This window comes from Vicia villosa, unplaced genomic scaffold, assembly GCF_029867415.1.
Source record: "Vicia villosa cultivar HV-30 ecotype Madison, WI unplaced genomic scaffold, Vvil1.0 ctg.001498F_1_1, whole genome shotgun sequence".
Lineage (NCBI taxonomy): Eukaryota > Viridiplantae > Streptophyta > Magnoliopsida > Fabales > Fabaceae > Vicia > Vicia villosa.
Genome location: NW_026705641.1, coordinates 356510 through 378711, shown reverse-complemented (window position 1 = coordinate 378711; position 22202 = coordinate 356510). Strand labels below are relative to the sequence as shown.

General features: G+C 35.0%; 2 protein-coding genes across 4 annotated transcripts; one reads left to right on the top strand and one right to left on the bottom strand.

Annotated features, from left to right (window-relative positions):
• The first annotated feature begins 557 nt into the window (after positions 1–557).
• On the top strand, positions 558–5957 carry LOC131635488 (DUF21 domain-containing protein At4g14240-like). Of its 3 annotated transcripts, XM_058906107.1 has the most exons (13): positions 567–860; positions 992–1068; positions 1780–1863; positions 1994–2107; positions 2631–2714; positions 2851–2922; positions 3795–3862; positions 3995–4082; positions 4178–4251; positions 4407–4779; positions 4873–4919; positions 5127–5202; positions 5567–5957. In XM_058906107.1, exons 1-13 carry the CDS (start codon positions 626–628, stop codon positions 5597–5599), a joined length of 1425 nt encoding a protein of 474 aa, XP_058762090.1. In that variant the 5' UTR covers positions 567–625; the 3' UTR covers positions 5600–5957. The 3 variants fall into 3 exon arrangements, 2 of the variants coding, with proteins under 2 accessions (XP_058762091.1, XP_058762090.1); XR_009293824.1 differs by lacking the exon at positions 5567–5957 and having other exon boundaries at positions 563–860; positions 4873–5026; positions 5061–5159; XM_058906108.1 differs by lacking the exons at positions 4873–4919; positions 5127–5202; positions 5567–5957 and having other exon boundaries at positions 558–860; positions 4418–4568.
• Positions 5958–15966: 10009 nt separating this feature from the next.
• On the bottom strand, positions 15967–16280 carry LOC131635490 (small polypeptide DEVIL 9-like). Its single transcript, XM_058906110.1, has one exon. It carries the CDS (start codon positions 16084–16086, stop codon positions 15967–15969), a length of 120 nt encoding a protein of 39 aa, XP_058762093.1. The 5' UTR covers positions 16087–16280.
• Between the last annotated feature and the right edge of the window lie 5922 nt (positions 16281–22202).

The window sequence follows — 22202 nt, the reverse complement described above, 5'->3', positions numbered from 1 at the left end:
ATACGCAGTAGGCTATGCTTTTTTTCCGAAATAATTTATGTATAATATTTTACTATTTTCAGAACAACGCATTATCGTTTGTTATTGTTGTGCTAATTTCTGTAGTTCATTAATAAATTTCCAGTACAATTTTTTAAATCTTTTTTCTATTTATCAAAAAAATTTAAATATATTAAAATTTTCAATGATTTGCTGAAAATTTGAAATTTTTGATAATGTAAAAAAAAAAATTTTTAGAACGCATTAACAAATTTTCGAAAACTTTGAAAAAATATTATATTTTCTTGAAATTTCCATAAACATAAAAAAGGAATTCAAATTTTTTATAAAGGCATATGAGTAATAACATTATTTTCCTATTACTGGAGGTCAAATATGGGGTGGTAGATTAATTTTTCTTTTAAAAAAATTTACTTTTTTTGAAAAGATGGAGAGAGTTTTATTTTCTCGTGTCATTGTCCGCAGTTATCCACGTCCGAAAGTAGTAAAATCCACGCATGGAAACGAAAGCTCCTTTAATCCGCCACGTGTCCAAGAAGCTGATGATGCATGAGTTGCAGTGAAAGAAAGCCTAAAAGACGATGAAGAAATAGTGAAGACGTAGAAGAGGAAGAGAACGATAACAATGAATGCGGTGAAGGCGTTAATGATAACTCGGTTACTAACTCGTAACCAACTCGCTAACCATGAAGAAATACCCTACGGATCAATGTGGTGGTTCATCTACGCCGGAGTCTCGTGTTGCCTTGTCATCTTCGCCGGAATCATGTCAGGTCTAACCCTAGGTCTCATGTCATTAGGACTCGTTGATCTTGAGATTCTTCAGCAGAGTGGTACTCCGTCAGAGAAAAAGCAAGCAGGTTTCGTTCTCTTTTTGGCTGTGATTCGATTTATTTTTTACCTTTTATAGTATTGGATTAGATTAGGAAATTTTGAATGTTTAATCGTTGACGTGCTTTTGGTGTCTGTGTATGTGTGTGCGAGAATGCAGCGGTTATTTTTCCTGTGGTTCAAAAACAACACCGGCTTCTGGTGACTTTGCTTCTGTGTAATGCTGCTGCTATGGAGGTAATCTGAGTGTAATGGTTCCGTTTTATATAGAATTTTGATTCAAGGTTAGAAAAACAAATGTCCTTATTATTGATTATCAAGTTTTTAAATTTTCGTAACAGGCGGTTAATGAAATGCTTTCGTGATTTCAGTCGGTAGGTGTTGTGACACTGATTGTGAATTAACCAAAATTTGTTTTCTATCACAAAACAGAGAATACCTTTTTCGAGTAAAGTGTTTTGCGATTTCAGTTAGTACAACTGTTGCGACACTGATGGCGAATTAACTACAATTTATCACAAAACTGTGAATAACAGTATCAGGACTTTTCGATACGGATTTGTCATGGCCAGTCTTTTTTATTTTTTTAAAATCTTGATACTATTACTAGTCCTTGGATCGATTTCAGCCGTGTTACATGCAATGTTTTTGCAAGAATTTGTCCTTAGAAAATAACCTCTTGAAAATAGTGTTAGGTGATTACATTAAAACAAAAGTGTTAAATAAAAAAAAAACTGATTTGGCAGACTAGAATAATTTGTTTGATATGGTCATTATAGTTGATTGCATTTGCTGAATCAGCTTTTTCGATGCTAGATGCTATGTTGTGCCTTTGTTACTACATTAGGCATTTATGTTTGGTGTTGAATCATTGGTTGTGTTGAGTTTGATTCCTAAATCATGGCTAACTTGCAAACAGTTGTTGGCTTTAAAACTTTCAATTTGCAGGCACTTCCTATATACCTAGACAAGCTGTTCAATCCGTATTTAGCTATCATTCTCTCGGTGACTTTCGTTCTGTTTTTTGGGGAGGTATGTTATATTTCTATGTTTCACGGTTCTATGGTTTAGCATCAATATTTGTACCCAATGAATATCAGGAGGTTGATTGTTTTAGCTCCTTTTTCATTTCTCTTCTCTTTTTTTTCCTCACTGATTTCAGGTTATTCCTCAAGCAATTTGTAGTAGATACGGTCTTGCTGTAGGTGCCAACTTTGCATGGCTTGTACGGATTTTAATGATAATCTGTTATCCAGTTGCTTATCCTATTGGAAAGGTGACTTACCATACCATAAATAGTTTGAACTTTGAGTGCTAGTCCTTCTAGTCTATGAGCTGTTGATGTGGTTGGTTTATGCATTTTCCTGTATAATTTTGTTTCTTTCATTTTCACTGGATATTCAAGTATAGTATAATTAAGGTGAATGAAAAAACAAATTAAGTGTCAAGTGAATGTAATATGTCTCACATTGGATGAAAATGTGAGTTTTGAGCAACATATAAGTTAGGGGATCCATATACCCAATGCCTTAAAATTATTGCTTGAAGATGTGTTGCTCTTATCCCAATTAGAAGATCTCCTTGGTGTTTTAGGCTCCTCTTGCAACCCAACTTTTTATTTTTTAGCAAATAGTCAACATCATAGGCATTACTTTTGGCTGGAGCCAAGGTTTTCAGCCTTCTATCCTTTCCAAATCAAATGACTTTTCAAAATGTTGGTATCGGCTCAACTTATAGATTGATTAACTTGATTGTAATGTCGCCTCAAGGGTTTCTTTTTCTTACTGATATTTATCCAGGTTCTAGATTGGTTATTAGGTCACAATGAAGCGTTATTTAGGCGAGCACAGTTAAAAGCTCTTGTCTCCATCCACAGTAAGGAGGTATGAAAATATCTAGATATTATTATTGTGATTTGATTTTAAAATGAGCCACATTAAGTTTCCTGAAGTTATGAAAGTATATTACGATTATAGTTATTGGTGTTTGATTCACAAATGTTGGATTTCTTGTTTTCAGGCTGGTAAAGGTGGCGAGCTTACGCATGATGAGACAACAATTATCAGTGGAGCTCTAGATTTGACAGAAAAGGTATACACATAATTTATCCACTATGATGTTGAATGCAAACCTATTTATTAAAGTTTCACTATGTGACAGTAAAATACATTTTGCAATTTATGCGATTCAATACATCAGAGTTTGTAGTTTCTCACCTATTTATAATTTCAATTGACATTGATGATGAAGGAGGGTAGAACCATGTGAAGGTTTCTTCATGAATCTGGTAATTGCAATACTTCTAAGTTTTTCGATATTGAGTCAAATATTGAAACTAGTTAGATCTTCTATTTGGGGATGCTAGGACCGGTCAAGGGCTGCAGACGTTGAGGGGGGAACTAGGGTATATTAAGAGGAAGCTTACAAGAGTTTATTTGGGCTTGTCTTGTGACTAGATGGTTGGAAAAACATATGAAAATAGCTTATTTTATATCTTAAATATGTATTTAGCTTATTTTGTATTATTCAAATTAACTTTTAGAAATGAATTTTGTAGAGCTCTAGTGGCGTTTAAGCTCATTCTCTCTCTCTGATTGTAACACAAAATATACATAAACAAAACAGGCATTCAAGTTTCAATATCTGACTCAATATCGAAAAACTTAGAAGTATTGCAAATCCTGTTTTAGAACATAACATATTGTTTGATGGGGTGGGAACTGCTGTAGTACCTACCAATTCGATATCCCTGGTTTTATTCTGGCAATTTCCATTTTTTAAACTAGGACATAAATTCATTTGATGCGTAAGGATCCTACCCATTGTGTGTACCTAATAAATCTGAATCAATTGCTATCCTTAACGATATTGACTTGTGTAAGACATTTTTTGCATCCTTTTTGCAGCAAACATCTATGCAAATTTCCGTTTATTGCCCATTATAATCTTTTTCTCTTGACCAGACTGCTGAAGAGGCTATGACTCCTATTGAATCAACTTTTTCTTTGGATGTTAATTCAAAATTGGACTGGTGAGTGTCTTGATGATGCCTAGTTTATATTGTAAAAAGTGTAGAATTATTGCTTAGAAGATACTAAGTATACACAATCATTGTTGCATTTTTATATCCCTTAACCTATTTTATGTTGTGAATCTCAACCAGGGAGGCAATGGGAAAAATTCTTGCCCGTGGGCATAGCCGAGTTCCTGTTTATTCTGGAAATTCGAAAAACATTATTGGGCTTCTACTGGTTGGTGCTAAATCTTCCCCCTTTTGATCTTATTTGAATTTTTTTTTTATTACTTTCGGAATTTTCTTCCCGACCTTGATTCATTGTTCAATTAGGTTAAAAGTCTTCTCACTGTTCGACCAGAAACCGATACCCCTGTCAACGCTGTCTCCATCCGGAGAATCCCACGGTGTGTTTGTGGTCACAGTTTAATTCTCCTAAAAGCTTTAGTTGTTAAGTGGATCCATATGAATGATTTGTATATCTCTATTGACATAGTTCCTTCCTGAAGTGTCATTTGCCCTTAAGTCAAGTATCTGTATTTTGTAATGGTTAATATTACAGAGTTCCAGCAGATATGCCTCTCTATGATATACTGAATGAGTTCCAAAAAGGAAGCAGTCATATGGCTGCTGTTGTCAAGGCTAGGGGAAAAGGAAAACTGCCTCCACAAATGACTGATAGGGAGAAATACGAAGAAAACAAAAGGGTTGGTGCTGACTCACAGTTGACTACGCCGTTACTACAGAAGCAGTATGAGACGACTGAAAGTATTGTTGTTGACATTGACAAGCCTCCAAGACCTCCCAAGATTAACAAGTTATCTGCTTTACAACGTAATGATGCCGCATCAAATAGTCCCCCCACCGAAAATATTGAAGATGTTGAAGTGGTTGGAATTATCACTTTAGAAGATGTATTTGAAGAACTTCTGCAAGTAAATTACAGTAATTTGAGAAGTTCCCTCCACATTCAGTGGTTAGTTAACATTTTTTTCCCTCAAATTAATTGTATTTTTTAAATAATGCAGGAGGAGATTGTGGATGAGACAGATGAGTATGTCGATGTTCATAAGAGGTAATGAAGAATGTGAACTTTATATTTGTACGCACTTAATATAAGAGAGCATCTTCAAACTTTATTGCTACGGCTATTTTTCTTAATATCCGTGAAATTTGTACGAGGTATTGTGATAAATATCCGTGAAATTTGTACGAGGTATTGTGATAAGGCGCAGAGGTAGTATTGTTGAATTTGAATGTTATAATATATTTTATGTTGCAGAATACGTGTTGCTGCAGCAGCTTCCTCAGGTTCCCGGGCTTCATCATTTCGAAGGTTGGCTGGGCAAAAGGGAGCAGTAAGTGATTAACAATTATGCTTTTTTTAACTGTTTTTAATCTACAGTATTGTTGGCCATAGAAGTTAATCTTTTTCTTTCCTCTGAAGAAAGGGTTAGAAGTTTTGGGGCTAGATGTTTCTTAGAGTAACCTTTTACCTCTTCACTCTGGAGTCTGGATAGGCTTCTTAGACTTCAAATCTGCTAATTATACAAGAAATGATATGTTCAGCAGGGGCAAGTAGATTAAGTGTGTTTTCATCATATTAATACTATCTAGTCATTTTAACTTAATGAGGAAAAATTGCATGAATGCTATATAGTCAAACATAGGTGCTTATTTTTTTAAAAGAAGATAATTTTTATCTTGATTTTATCCATCCAGGGAGGCCAAAATAAGCCAGGGACTCCTAAGTAATCCGCAGAGGAAGATGGACTGAACATTACAAGGTTACAATAATTTTGTCAACCTAATCGGAATAGTTGAGATTGTCATAATGAGGCCATTATTTTTTACTTTAGTATTAGATATTTTCTAACAAAAGTGATAAAGGTCACATCTCTCTTTCACACACATACATGTCATGAGTTGTGTATCAAATATCACCTTAGAATGTGTAAATTCCATGTTGAAGAAGGAACAAACGTGTATTGTAGTATTGTAGAGCAAGCTTAGTGAGCTAATGCGGTATAAATTTAACTGCTAAAGAACCTTGGAAAAAAAACTGCAAAAGAAGCAACTGGTGGTAAGTAGATATATGAAAGTTGGATTCTCATGCATTTCTCTTAACTGATATATAAGTATATTTTCAAGTAAAACACAGAACACCACAGTAGGTTTTGCAAGGAATTCGAGTTGTTGGGAAAAGACCAGCTTTTAGTAGCTCAACATGAGTTTGTGAATGTTTATCAAATTTACGTTGTAATGCTTTTCATAAGATTTATCAATAAGCAAATTTATTAACTATCTGTCGCCAAATCAACCCTTTTACCTTCAAATATATAGAATATTAAAGAAAAAAAAAACTGTGCTTTAATTTTAGCACGTCTTTGTATGAGTTTTCTTAGATAGTTTCCATTTTGCCAAGCCAAATTTATTTTATTTATCACAAGGACCACAAATATATATTCTAGTAAGGATTTCACACGTGACAGAGCAATAACATTAGCTTGCTAACCTTATTTTATATCCGGAACCCCACATAAACAAGGTTCTCAGAATCGAGAGTTTACATTGAATCAAAATCGAAAAATCGTAAATTGAAATCAAAATTGGTGGATTCTACTCAAATCGTTTTGTTGAATCGAAAGAGGAAATGAAGATCGCATAATCGAAAATTGCGACCAAAATTGACGGATTCAACTCATAATAGTGTGTATATATATATATATATATATATATATATATATATATATATATATATATATATATATATATATATATATATATATATATATATATATATATATATATATATATATATATATATATATATATATATATATATATATATATATATATATATATATATATATATATATATATATATATTATGAAGTGCAAGTACTCAAAGTTTAAAATCATAAAACAACCAAGTCTCAAATCTAAAATTACCTAAAAAAAACTCAAAATCGATGGAATCCATGAGATCGCGGGTTTTGCTGAGATTTAGCGATTTTGTGCAATTTTATTGGGATTTTGCTCTGAATTAGGATTCTACTCACGATTCAGATCGTTTAGGGTGAGCAAAATCACAAAATCCATGGATTTCACGATTCTGATCGCGATTCTGACAACAATGCACATAAATCATTAAAGGCAAAAATATGCATCTCATTATTTTTTTTTTGACAGAAAAAAACATCATTCATTAGATAAAATAGAGGTTCTTGAGATTGAATAAACTCATCATCTGCGAAGGAATCGTTTGTCGAGTGGACAAGAAAAACTGATTTGCAACATCCATTATCATATTTTCACTCATCTTCACTTTTCCTTCAACCAATCATATTTGAGGCCTTTCAACAAACACCTTGAGAGCAACCTTAAAATAAGTTGAACTTAAAAACAAATCACACACCTGAAACAAAACAAAAGCCAAATTGACAACACAGTATCTCAAAGATGGCAGATCTTTTGATGGTGGAGGTTCTAGAGGAGGACGTTTCTCATATTTATTTCCATTTGTCTCCTTAGTTGGTGAAGATAGTTGCTGAGTTGCAAGGGTTTGACAGTTTTTGGCGGAGACGAGTGAAGTAGTGATAGAGGTTAGAGATAGCAGGGGAATTAGAAGGGTAGGAGAAAACCGGGAAGAAGCTCCACTGAGGAGAGTACATCCTCCATGTCGGAGGAGAAAAGCACCGACGTCGGTGGAAAAACCTCTATCAAAGAGGAGGCGGCGGCCACCCATACCCCAATCCTAATTTTTAGAGAGAAGAGTATGCATCTCATTATCTACCTCCCATTCAAAATGTATAGTTTTTGCAAATTTTTAACTCTTCAAAAATTTGTAAAACACTAAATTTCAGATAGTGTTACTAGAAAATCGGATAGGTTTTCATCTATTATTTAAAAATCCAGTGAGTTTTTATAGGATTTTTCGTGTTTTATCAAAGTCCGTTATATATGATGCTCTCCATAAATGTGCATTAGATGGATGGTTTTCCAACATATTTTACACAATTTTTTTACTGACTTTGTATGTTTTATTTACATGTTTTATATGAATTTTTGAAAATTTTAACTAAGTTATGGAATCTACAAATAATTCATTATATGTTTTAATATATGAATACATTTCACCGTTATACAACAAATGGTCTAATTGAGATGGATGTGAAGCTTGTGAGAATTACTGTTGATATTCAGAAGATGATAAAATGTTATGAACCATCTATCAATGGTGATGAAATGTCTGGTTAGGTTAATTTATGTTAGGTTATGTTATATTAAGTTATATTCATGTTGCAGTAATGTAATGCTAATGCTAATTTTCATGTAATCCAATGCTAGGTTAAAGTCTTAACAAAATAAAATAATTCAGTATAACATAAATTAGTCAAAATAACCCAAAACAGATTCACCATGGACAATGTGTGGCATCTGGATTTACCACACCAAATCCAAACTGACATAGATCTTACCATTTAGATTTACCAAACCAATGAGGCTATCAGAAATAAGTTATATCATTTGCATCTTGTGTTGGTCAGTCACACCAGTTGGAGGTGGTGGCACATCATTTGAATGTCATTCATTGTGAGAATGTACATTATCGCCTCCAGGTTCAAGAGGTGGGACGATGTGAGGGTGTGATACTTTTAAATATTACTCTAAATAACCATTTAGATACTGTCTAGGAAACGACACATCTACTTCCTTTTTCTCGAATAGCATGATCACTGCTCACAATGTTAGACATAAATCATCTAAAAATGCTCCCAAATGGTATAACATAGACTGGTCTAGGAAAACCCTAAACATAGCCAAACTAGTGCATACACTTCATGTAAATATGTAGCGACAACACACTTCAATAACAAATAACCTAAAAAAAGGACAATTTCGTCGAACTATTGATGAACTATATGATTTGAATAGGGTGTCCTTTTGACCATCAAGGGACAAAATATCAATCCTCCATCTGTACTCTAGAAGATAGTCAGTATGAGAATTCCTTGAGCTTCATCTGGTGGCTCGTAGGGAGCCATTTGTGATAGAACTACGATCATGTCTGTCACAAATGAATTGAAAATGCTCGTATATCCAATACTATAGTAAAATATATAAGTATGCAATAAATTGGATATACTAAATGTATTTAATAAATAATCACAGTAGATAACAAGGAAATGTTAAGCATGGTGAGCGTATAATTAACCGAAGGCAATAGGCAGGACTCAACAACAATTTTCATAACCTTATCTAGCATCTGCACAACCTATAATTTCTTCAACTTCGACCCATGGGTAAGGGACCTTCAATGGAGCGCGATCCTGTAACAAATAAAACATAAATCATCAGTTACTTTCAATTAACCACTAATAAATGAAAACAAATTCAATTAAAATAATTATACATATCCCTATCATAATCTAAATACCACATGACCAGAGTACCTAGTTAGAAAGGTATGGTTAGAGGGAACTTTAAGGAACCCTCCATCTGTATCAGCCTTAACAGACACTCTATATCAGTCTGAGTCGGTACCTTCATATCATCCTGATACACAAAGGATTAAATGTTGTGGACTTGAAGCCATAACCAGAACCCTAAAGGACGCCTCTCGATGACAACGATTTGGGAAAGCTGTTTTAGAGGAGCACGGAGGTATCAGATGAAGAGATAGTGGTGAGATCATTACTCTTGTTAGGTATAACGTCGTGTTTTGTTTAGTTAATTAATCAACTGGATTCATTGAGGCAAGATATCACCTCTACAATTGTTTAACTTATTTCAAAGACATTATTTAATTAGTGGGGTGACACTCTTTTACACTGTGGGTGTATTGGTTTTTAATGAGGAACCTCATTTTATTTTCATGAATTTTTAGTAGACTTTTGTTCTTGTCTTGTAGGAGTTAAAGATTGGAGTTTGGAACACTAGCAAAGTCACGCAAGAAAAATTTATTTATGTGGATCCTCATGGAGAAATATTTTTTGTCTATGTTGAATTATCAAGAAGGAATCTTTGTCGTCCAAGTGGCATCAACTTATGTTGGATTCTCATGGGCGAATCCTTTCCACCAATGTGAAAATTTCTTATGATGGATCATCATGAGGAATCCATGTCGCCCAAGTGGCAATTACTTATTCAGGAATATTAAGGCCAAAAATTTAATTAATGAGGCCATAAAGGACAAAAGTACACGATAAAATTCCCTAAAAGCACAATTACTCATTACATAGAGCTCTGAAGGCCTGATTACAAAATACCACCAAGGAAAATACACACGCTCATTGATCGTCCTCCTAAGCTGCCTTTTTTCTAAAATGGTCTTCCATCGAGCATAATCCTTCTTGTGAGTTTCTTCTAAGATTACCTTAGTACTTTCATGTTAACCTAAAAGTTCCCATCTAGATACGGATCAGACGCTTTAGGGAGTGACACGCCATCTTCATTCACTACCTGGCCATTTCGGACAACTTTGAACAAGATAATTTGATTCAAGTATAGTTCGGGGTAAAAGAAGTCTACTTGATCCTTTGCTTGCTTGATTGAAGTAGTGATCAAAAGTTCTGATCAATTTGTCGTTAAGGGCAGAAAATTTTACCTCCAGCTTCTTCTGAGATTGAAGGGAAGCTTCAAAGGACTCCTTCAGACTTTTCTCTGAAAGGAATAACATAAGGGCCTATAAAGCTATCTTTTTAAGGGTGTATTTCATATCATATCTTGTTAACCAGATTTTTCATTCTCTTTTTCCCCTTGGAGAGAGGTTCCTCAGCCATGGAAAGTTTTCTCTTTAGTTCACCCACAAAATTGGTGTGTTTCTCACGAAGGACTCACACCATCAATAAGCCATAGAGCATGTGATTCTCCATCATGTGAGACAACTTCTCAGACATCTATTAACAACCTTGTAGTTGATAGGAAGATATTCATTGAATGGGAGGTGATTGCTAGTGAGCTTTATTGCAGCTAACGTTGCATTAGTACAGAACGAGGAGTGTTGGGGCATGTCAACCCGAATTGGCAAGTTATTCAATTATTCACCCTCCTCACCCATTTCCAGAATTATGGTGGAATTTTCCTTTGGGGATAGGAAATAAATCCCAATTGAATCATCGGGCATGAAGCACAAGGTCCAACATCATCTGTAATAGGTGACAATTAAGTTTTAATATTCCTCCATTAAAAGTATTGAAGTACTATTTGCATTTAACCTTGAGTCCTTATAAACATCTCAAATTTTATTTTTAGTCCTTATTAAAAAAAATAACATATTTTTGTCCCTAAAAAATTTTTATGCATGCAGTTTTAGTCCCTGTTATTTTTTTTAAATATTAAATTATTTAATTATCCTTTAACTTTTAAATTTTTGAATAATCTTTTTTATACATGTTTAAAATACTTTAAAATATTTATTTACCAAATTTTAGAATTTTTTAATATGAATTTTTAAAATTTTAAAAGATAATGATAAAAGTAATGAAAATCTCGACTTAGAAATTAAATTTAGAGTTCTGTTTTATTTGAGGAAATTTTATAACATTTAAACATGTTTTTAAAATAAGAAAATTTCTTTGCCAACCTCCCTACCTTCTAGTCCACCTTTGGTGAAAAACCCAAACTACCCCTGACTTCGAAAATGCATTTCCGAAATGTAAGAAAAAGGTGTTTTCGGAGATGCATCTCCGAAAGCGCCTTTTTTTTTGAAAAATTTAACTTATTTCAGAAATGCATTTCCGAAAACACATTTTCGGAAGTTCATTTCCGAAATACTGCGCGTTTTGCAGATTAAGCAAAACAGCCCCCTCCCCCAAATCATTTACCCTAATCTTCTTCAAACTCAACCCCAAAGAGATTTTTGTGCAAACCAGTTCCAAGCTACCTCAAAGGCTCCATCTACTTGCTCTATTACATTCTAAAGTCCTCCAATCTATTCAATAGGTAAGCATTTTGATTTTAAGATCTATGATTAAAATGTATATTAGGGTGTTTACAAATAGAAAAAAATGTATTAGGTTAGGTTTATAGTGATATTTAGGATGTTTAGAATGTGTATACATAGGTTTGAATTTTGATTTTGGGGTCTGCCATTGAAGGTTGCAGAAAAGCTCTGCGCAGGGGTGTTTCGGAAGTTCATTTCCGAAAACACCTCCATCCCAGTTTCGGAAATGAACTTCCGAACTGTATCAGAAGTGCATTTTTTTTTGTTTTTTCATTTGTCTCGCATATTAATCGATTTCGATTGTTTACAGGAACATGTCAGGCAACCAGCCAGCACGCATCAGACAGGGCAGGGAGTCCCAGATTGCGTCGGCCAGACGCGAGCGGGCGGCGGCGCAGCTGGCGTCGACCCAGGGACGGGGCCGGGGACGCCGTGTGCGCGTTCCACAGGACTTGGTGGAGAGTTCATCTGCTTCAGGCTCTAGGAGTAGGCTGGCTCGGGTATCTTCTTCCCGCCAGCGAGAGGAGGAGGATGAGGATGAGGAGGAGGTGATACCGGATGTTGACCCTCCAGTCGGGGAGGAGGAGGAGCAGGAGGAGCAGGAGGTGGATAGCTATCCGGGAGGGCCTTTTGACACTTCCCTGCTGATTCACTACCAGGATCACGTCGCTCGGCGGATCTGGGAGAGAGAGGTATTTTTTTTAACTTAGCCGTTTATTTGTCACCATTTTTTATAATTTTACCGTTTATTTCTCGCTTATTTGTTTTTTTTTTGTAACAGGAGAGAGAGCCATTGAAAATGGTGAACCACTCCAGGAAGATTTTCGGTCTGTTTAAACCATCAGCTCAGTGGTTTAACGACCATGTGCGAGGTTCAGGGCTTAGCGGGCTCTGCATGACCGGGTACACCACCATCAGCACCGGCATGCAGGGGGCATTTGTGGAGCGCTGGCACAAGGAGACGTTTTCTTTCCACTTGCCGGTGGGGGAGTTGACGATCACCTTGCATGACGTCCAGTGTCTTCTCCACCTGCCCATCAGGGGGTGGCTGTTGGACCACTCCAGGATCCAGAGGGTCGAGGCCATTGAGTGGATGATGCACTATTTGGGCATGCCGCACGAGGTTGCTCACCTGGAGTACGTCTCGACTTCTGGGTGTCATGTCCGGTTCAACACACTGAGCCTCTATTTTGTGTTCCACCTGGACGCGGCGGCCGAGGCCGAGCAGGAGGGTAACGACCTATTCAGGGAGTACCACCGCGGCTGCGCTCTCCGGTGCTGGTACATGCATGTGGTAGGCGCTGCATGCTTTGTGGACAAGAGTGCCAGGTACGTCGACGTGGCCTACCTCCGCTATTTCATGGACCTGGATACCGTTCACCAGTGGAACTGGGGGTCAGCTACTCTGGCATATCTCTACAAGAAGCTGAATAAGGCCTCCAACTGGAGGACGAGGCAGTTGGTCGGATCCTGCACACTGCTTACGGTACGTTTTATTTTAATACATTATCGTATTTATTTATTTATATATGTTTCGTATTTAATTTTAATACATTATCTTGTTTCTGTTTCAGAGCTGAATCATCTCCTACTTCTCCCGCATCCACGGCTACCACCTCGATCCTGCGTACGTGGACGCCTTGCCCAGGGCCGCCAGATACGATCTCCAGAGGGGGAACGATGCGGTGGGACCATACCGTGGATACCTGGACCGCACTCTGCACGACGACGTCACCTGGAGGCCGTTCATCGACTACGCTCAGATTGTCCCCTTTGACGGCATTGCACTTTATTCTGGCTGGTTGGCTTGCGGGACCGGCTTCATGGTTCGATATCTCCCTGAGCGGTGCATGCGTCAGTTCGGATTCGTGCAGCGGATACCCAAGTCACCCTTTGAGGCTGCTCCCGACACTGTGACCCGAGTGCAGCTCACTGCCATATGGGAGCATTGGGAGGATCATGTGGTACCGCTGGAGTACCGTCTCACTCGGGTCACCCAGGACTGGCACAGTGAGGAGGGATACGTCACATGGTTCTACCGGGTGTCACATCCTCTTCTGAGACCCGACATTCCCGGCGCTCCTAGGCCAGCACACGAGGAGATCCTGGAGAACCAGCAGGCCGAGGATGATCACTCCATTGATCTCATGCCGATCTGCCAGCGGATATCGATGCTTGGGCGGGACGCGTTGGGTCGAGGTATCGTGGAGCGGGGCGGTCCAGAGGCAGTCGCCGTGATGGAGATGATTGTCACTGATGCGGACCGTGTGGAGACATACAGGCGGTAGAGGAGGTCTCAGGGCGAGAGGTTTAGGCACACCCAGTAGTGGTCGGGTTTATATATTTTTGTTATCGGATTGTATCTTTAGCACACTATTTTTATTTTTTTCGGTTTGTATATATTATTTTCATCGGATTAGTATTTTTTTTGTTTATTTATCATATTAGTATTTTCAGTTTATCTATTGCTTATTTTATTTGGCGTTTACGTTTAATTAAAATGCGAGACTGTTTTAGAAAAAACATAAAAAAAAACACAGTTTCTGCATAATTCGGAAATGAACTTCCGAAACCCCCCAAAATCTGAACAAAGGTATTTTCGGAAGTTCATCTCCGCAGACACCCCCCATGAGGTGTTTTCGGAGATGCACTTCCGAATTAAGGAAATTTTTTTAAAAAAAAAGCGCTTCGGAAGTTCATTTCCGAAGCAGGGGTATTTTGGGATTTTCGCTGGGGGTGACCTCCATAGGGAGGTGGCCAAAGAAAAATTCTAAAATAATTATTGAAAAATACACATTGATTTAACAACATGGTCTAAACTACATGCATAATAATTTTGTAGCGACCAAAACATGCTACTTTTTATAGTGACCAAAAATAAAATATTATAAGGATCAAAAGTATATTTAACCCTTTAACCTTTGTACTATTTTCAACATCAGTCCCATGTTGCTAATCAATACCAGTCCAACTTCTAGTAGCATATTTTCTAGTGCATTTTTACTATTTCCAACATAATCAGTCCCATGTTACAATCCAATAGCAATCACAATTCAATCTTATACAAAATTAATGAATAAAGAAGAACATACAATGACACAAGTGATAGGAGTCAAGTTAAACACAACCAGAAAAACAACTAAAAGATTCAATTTCATGTTAAAATATAGATTTAATTACTCTAACTTTATATGCAAGGGTAGGACTGTGTGAAAGTAGTAAGCCAAAATAATCTCATATATGTTTGGAAAAAAAAATTCCAAGTAAGACATACAAGCGAACACCTGCACAACTAAGGATTGATTTACGACAACAAATACAACAAACAAATCAATAACGAATAGCTTTATGAAATACATAGCAAAAGGACGCAAGAGAAAGGGAGAACATAATGCAAACTTGAAGTATGAGAGAATAATAAGGGACAAACGTGGCCATACCGTTAGTGAAGGGAGGAAGAAACGCCGATGAAGGTGGAGACTCTTAAAAAAAATCTTTAGAAAAATGTATAGGCTCGTAAACTCACATAGACTCACGAGTTTATACGAGTTTGTGTTAGTCTATAAGAGTCTACCCGAATCTATCAAACAATTATTCTTTATACAATTCTATTCATTTTTTTCTTTTTAGACTCATAAATTCGTACAAGTTTACGAGTCTATCCACGTTTTTGAAAGTCATGTGTATAAGGATAGTGAAGAATGAAATATGTAATACTCAAAAAGAGGTGATATTGAAAATGTGAGTGTGACAAGTTTGATATACCCGCGTTCATCAATTTTAGTGTCCAACTGACCCAATTGCAAAGACATGTTTTGGTTTGTTTTTAGATTTTGGTTGCGGGTGAGAATGTGGATTTAGGAGACATTGGAAAAGAAGATGAAAGCACAAATTCTTCCGTTACCAATAAAATTATAGCTTAACCATAAAACTAGGTAAAGAGAAATAAAAAAAATGAATAAATTATGAATTTTACTATCCATTAAGATTACATATTACTTACATTTTAAATATCAAATCATTCTTACTGGATCTAAGGCCACTTGAAGGAATTCAATCAACAATTACAATAAAATATAAGAATTAAAATTATTATTTATAAACACATTCTTTAAACTTAAAAGACTTTATAAAATTAAAAGCTTATTGAAAACACACAAAAAAATGCTTTTGACTAAGAGTGCTTATCCCAAGTGAGAAGCATATAGATACATTTTCTCATAATATAAAACTTTCCATGTTGTTGCCTCACCATTCTCCTCCACTTATCCAATCTTCTGCTCATGCTTCCCATGATTTTGTGTCTCTAATTGCTCAAAATTAGTAACCCTTTGCACACAATTTATTAAAGTTAAAAATATCTGGCAGGACATAATGTCTAAAACGGATTAACAGTGTCTAATCTCACATCAACTATCTTTTCATAAGCTTAGGGCCTCGCTAACATATGTTTCTACAAATAGCTCAAACGAGGGACATGTGTGGAGATTTGTTTTATAGCATGAAATTAGAATGAGTCCAACAAACTTCACGTGAGCACCATCATATACCCTCTTGAATCTTAATGAGGAATTGAGTTTCAAGCACGTGACTTGTAATCTTGTCAAATAATGTCTCATTTTGATGGGGAAAAAATTATATCTTAGGGGTTGATGTTTTGAGGTTAATTAATAATGGGTCCTTGTTGAATAGTTTTGAGTTTTGAACCATCGAAAGTAAGACACGTATGCCAAGAGTCAATATACCTTGGGGGACAAGTTATTTCGAAGGGTTGGAATTTTGTATTTTTTTTTTCTATGAAGAGAAAGCTCCTTGTTGTTGGTAAGCCCAATGTAGTATGTGCTTAAATGGGTTGACATTTTTGTTTTTGGATAAAAACAAAATTGGGAACAAAGCCCGACCTAAAGAAAAGAAAAAGAAAAAAAATTAAAGGTAGAAATAAAAGAAAAAAAATTAAAGTAATTAAAAGACTTAAAAGAATCTATAACTGAGTGGGATAGAATCGTTCCCAAAAAAAATTCTCTCTAACAAACTAACAAAAAAATATTGAACTTAAAATATATACGGTCTAATCTAATATCAAACAAAGGAGTTTCACTAATAAATCACATTCGAGCATAGATGCGTAGGAGTTGACAAATAGATATTGTGCATGTTTATCGTGAGGCGAATCGGTGTGCGGACGTGTTAGCTAATTTGAAAACCACGTTTAGTGTCTCTATTACGTTGCTTCGGGATTGTCCGCTAAAGATCAATGAGATTTATGATGGGGATATTATGAGTTTTGCTATTTCTAGACTCATTGTAGTGTAATCTCTTTTCCTTGGGCTTAGTCCCTCTCTATTATCAAAAATAAAAATCTAATATCAAACAATCATAAAATCGTGAATGCGTGAATGCATTGTGAAAAAGAATGTCTCTTAAACCTTGACAAGAATTTTGATGAAGGAAAATACATCAATAAAATAAGAAAAAAAGAGAGTCAACAATTATTGACAAAAGAATAAAAGGAGAAAGTCAGCAATGAGGACAAAGAAGAAGAATATGAAGACAGTATTGAACGATAAAGATGAAGACACATTCGATTATGACAAAGTAGCAAAGATCAATATTAGACAAAGTTAAGATTGTCTTTATCTTTGAAATATCATCATTCATCTTATATATCACTTCAAAGTTTTGAAAATATCATTCAAACTTAAGCTAAAATATTTTCAAAGTTTTGAAAATAATATTCAAACTTAAGCTAAAATATATTCAAAGTTAACGCATAAAAATTCTTGGAAGTTTTTTCTTAAAAAGATGTTTTTCATGCTGAAAGTTGTTTTTTTAGTGTTTCTAGGAAAGTATTATTTGACTACCAGAATGTGGTATTCAAATAACGATGTAATTTTTTGGAAAGTTGCAAAGTTGCAAAGTGGTATTCGACTATTAGAAAGTGGTATTTGAATACTAGATGAACTAATGTGTTTTCTCATGAACCAACATCACTGTTTTGATTGACAATGCTTTATGAAACCTTTTCGAACTTATGCAATCATTCATAGAGGTTTATAAGTGTGTATAAGAATGGTGGTTTAACATAGAAAACGATAACTTTTACGTTATCATTTACACAATTCAAAAGTTTCAAAACCATGTAGAATCTAGGAAATTATGTGATATAACTTGAATTGTGATATTGAGGAAATAAATTCTATTATCCCGATATTGGATTTGATATTCAATAGCCTACTACATTTTTCATTTCTTAATAAAGTTTGATTTTTTGTATCTTTCATTTTATTGTGTTGGTGAAAGTTTGTAAATAGAAAGTGGCATATTTCTTGGCGATTTTTGAAAAGGTTTTTTGAGTCAGGGAGGTGCAGAATCCACCATAAAATTTAATGTTTGTGTATATGTTAGAAGGTTGTAAAATCTTCTAATGAGTAGAGGGACTATATGTACCTGGGTTGGTAAGGAAAACTAGTATAATTCTTGTGTGTTCTTTATCTTTGTACTTTTAAAATTATGTATTTTACATTCATCTTAAAGTAACATTTTAATCATTGTTTCTAATAAGATAACAAGTTTAGAAACATTACACAAAATCCAGCAATACTAATTCACCCCTAGATTGTCTATTATAGTTACAATTGGTATTAGAGAAAGAGTTAGATAACTTTCTCCTAGATCTAGGATAAAATGGTTTCCATAAAACCTTTCTTATAAGAAGGCAATAACGTGAATAGAACACATTATTTCACCAGTGAATGTTATGACTTTTGAAAGGTTAGAATGCAAATGTTTCAAGAATCACAAGAAGTAAAAATTTGGAAATTTTTAAAAAAATAGTCCCTATATTCCTGTTCTTGTTGTTGATGATGTAAGCCAACCAAAATCTGAATATACATCGAATGACGACAACAACAACAAAAAAAGTTCTATTTGATAAAAGGCCAAAAATGTAATAGCATCTTTATTTGTTGGACAAGTAACTTCAAACACATAAGGGGGTGAATTGTGGTATTCAAAATTCGTGATTACTTTTTTACTTTTCTCGATTAAGCTTAGAATTGTGTTAGTAGATTCTTTAAGAGTAATGTCACTAGCAATAAAGCGGTAAATAACAGAAAATAAAGAGAGTAAGGTTAAGAGATATTGTACAAGAGAGTTATCAAGGTTTGGCTAAACATTGGCCTAGTCTTGTCCCCAAGAGATCTTCTTGAGATTTTGACTATAAATTATTGAGCTTTTACAAGTTATACCCACGAACATTAGTACAAGCTGATCTTGAGATTTTTACAGGCTTATCCCCAACCAAAGATAGTTTTTACTAAGGGCTAAGCTAACAAATCTTCTTAGAGATTTTTAGGCTGATCTCAATAACAAAAAATAGAACTTTTTTCGGCAAAGCTCAATAAATCAAGAACAAAGATTTTATGACTGATTTATCTCAAGACCCAAACTCAATCTTCTCAAAAGAATCAAACTCTCAAGAATTAACTAAACAACACGGTCACTTTCAAAATCTTCTTCATAAGCAAAGTTTCACTCGAAAGTACTAAAGCAACTTTAAGTGAAATGAAAATGTTTCTAGAGAGAAAATAGAGTGATAATTTCCAAACAAAATGTAATATTTTGAAAATCGGCGTGAAATGAAGAGGAGGCAAGCCTCCTTTATATAGAAATTGAAAAACCAGAAAAAAGAAATAATCTTTGGGCCGAATTGATGAGCCAATCAATTCGTATAATGCTCTAATCAATTTGCCACTTCCAAAAAGTTGATGTCCTGATCGCTTGGTTAATTAATTATCCCTTCTCTAATCGATTTCCTGGGTGATAAAAGTTTTTTCAATCGATTGGCACAAGTTACCAGTCCATTGGCTTGTACAAAAAATGTTTGGAAAGGGATTTGACAACTTCTTAACCTCTCGGCTTGGCCTAGAAAACAAGTTTTAAGATAAAGAATTTTGAAAAATATGTTTTAAAGGGTGTGTGTGTATGTGAGTGTGTGTGTGTGTGTGTGTGAGAGAGAGAGATAGATATATTTTTCTTAGTATTTAAGAGTTATTCCTTACTTCTACAAAAACTGGGTCACTTAGACAGATAAATACAGCGTGATGAACTTTTACACTTTTATCCGAGGCTTCAAGATTCTTTGCTAGATTTCTCCTAATCATGTAAGCAATTTAATCTTAAGTCTCTTGTTGATGAGGCATGATATGTTTCTATGTTTAGGTCATCATCATTAGGGTTGAAAGATGTTGCCACTGACATTAATCATTGTTGTCGTCATCAGAACTTCTGATGGATCTTCCGCAGGATTTTTAGCTTTATACCTGCAATCACATAGATCAACATTCTCCTCTCTTTTGATGATGACAACATATCTCTCAGGGAGGTGGTAAAATAAATAACAAATGTATGTTTGGATTAATTAAACTCCCCCTCAATTAAGAAGAGAGTATAATTTACTCTCTGAAAATATACACCCTCCTTTGTCAAAATAAAAAAGGTGGATAAAGCTATGTAATGTGAGAAGAAAGATATAATCACATAGATCACGTGTAAAAGGTTTCATTATGAAGAGTTCACTCTCAGGGGTTAATGTACCCAACCTTTCCCTCTTTCCCTCAATAGTTCTGTCATGGGTATTTTGGAGGATGTTCTTCATTTCTTTTTCATTTTTATAGTGAGAAACTCGCAAAAACTCATCAAGACCGAGAGTGGCAGTGAAGAAAGTTTTTCTATCAAACTGCATTGCAAATTTTATTTATCATCCTTGCTCCAATCCATTTCAGGTTTGTTTTCTACAACACCATTAACTTTATGTGTAGGAACAAATGAGCCTTCTTTCACAGGCTTCTAAAAATCACGATCCATCCCTTTTATGAAAAACTTAATTTTCTCTTTCCATAAACTATACCCTTCTCCATTAAAGAATGTGTTTGTTTAGTTAATAGCTTGAAGTCCTTTTTCCTCCCGAGATGATTAATCCTTAACAGGAGTTAGGATCTGATGCCATTTGTTGGAGGCTTCAAGATTCTTTGCTAGATTTCTCCTAATCATGTAAGCACTTTAATCTTGAGTCTCTTGTTGATGAGGCATGATATGTTTCTATGTTTAGGTCAGCATCATTAGGGTTGAAAGATGTTTCCATTGACATTAATCATTGTTGTCGTCATCAGAACTTCTGATGGATCTTCCGCAGGATTTTTAGCTTTATACCTGCAATCACATAGATCAACATTCTCCTCTTTTTTGATGATGACAACATATCTCTCAAGGAGGTGGTAAAATAAATAACAAATGTATGTTTGGATTAATTAAACTCCCCCTCAATTAAGTAGAGAGTATACTTTACTCTCTAAAAATATACACCCTCCTTTGTCAAAATAAAAAAGGTGGATAAAGCTATGTAATGTGAGAAGAAAGATATAATCAGATAGATCACGTGTAAAAGGTTTCATTATGAAGAGTTCACTCTCAGGGGTTAATGTGCCCAACCTTTCCCTCTTTCCCTCAATAGTTCTGTCATGGGTATTTTGGAGGATGTTCTTCATTTCTTTTTCATTTTTATAGTGAGAAACTCGCAAAAACTCATCAAGACCGAGAGTGGCAGTGAAGACAGTTTTTCCTTTAAACTGCATTGCAAATTTTATTTATCATCCTTGCTCCAATCCATTTCAGGTTTGTTTTCTACAACACCATTAACTTTATGTGTAGGAACAAATGAGCCTTTTTTCACAGGCTTCTAAAAATCACGATCCATCCCTTTTATGAAAAACTTAATTTTCTCTTTCCATAAACTATACCCTTCTCCATTAAAGAATGTGTTTGTTTAGTTAATAGCTTGAAGTCCTTTTTCCTCCCGAGATGATTAATCCTTAACAGGAGTTAGGATCTGATGCCATTTGTTGGACAAGTAACTTCAAGCAAAAGAGTGACATGGGTGAATCGTGGTATTCAAAATTTGCGATTACTTTAATACTTTTTCTATTAAGCTTAGAATCGTGTTAGTCAATTCTTTAAGAGTAAATAGAAGCAGAAATAAAGCGATAATTAACATTTAATAAAGAGAATGTTATAGGTTTGGCTGAATGTTGGGTTATTCCTATCCCAAAAACGTCTTCTTGAGATTTTGACTATATTTTTTTTATAGCTTTTATAGTTTTTTCCCATGAACCTTATTACAAGGTGATCTTGAGATTTTTAAACGCTTATCCTCAACCAAAGATAGCTTTTACCAAGGTCAATAAACAGAGAATAAAGATTTTATGACTAGTTTATCTCAAGAACCAAACTTAATCTTCTTAAGAGAATCACACTATCAATAATTAACTAAGCATTAACACGACCACTTACAAAATCTTCCTTACAAACAAAGTTTCACCCGAGAGCACTATAGTAACTTTAAGTGAAATGAAT

Bases quoted from the DNA above. Each gene is read 5' to 3' on its own strand.
- LOC131635490 (XM_058906110.1), bottom strand. From the start codon at position 16,086: ATGGGAAGCATGAGCAGAAGATTGGATAAGTGGAGGAGAATGGTGAGG.
- LOC131635488 (XM_058906107.1), top strand. From the start codon at position 626: ATGAATGCGGTGAAGGCGTTAATGATAACTCGGTTACTAACTCGTAAC. The intron at 861-991 runs GTTTCGTTCTCT...GCGAGAATGCAG, and splicing joins GTCAGAGAAAAAGCAAGCAG to CGGTTATTTTTCCTGTGGTT. The intron at 4,780-4,872 runs GTAAATTACAGT...TAAATAATGCAG, and splicing joins TATTTGAAGAACTTCTGCAA to GAGGAGATTGTGGATGAGAC.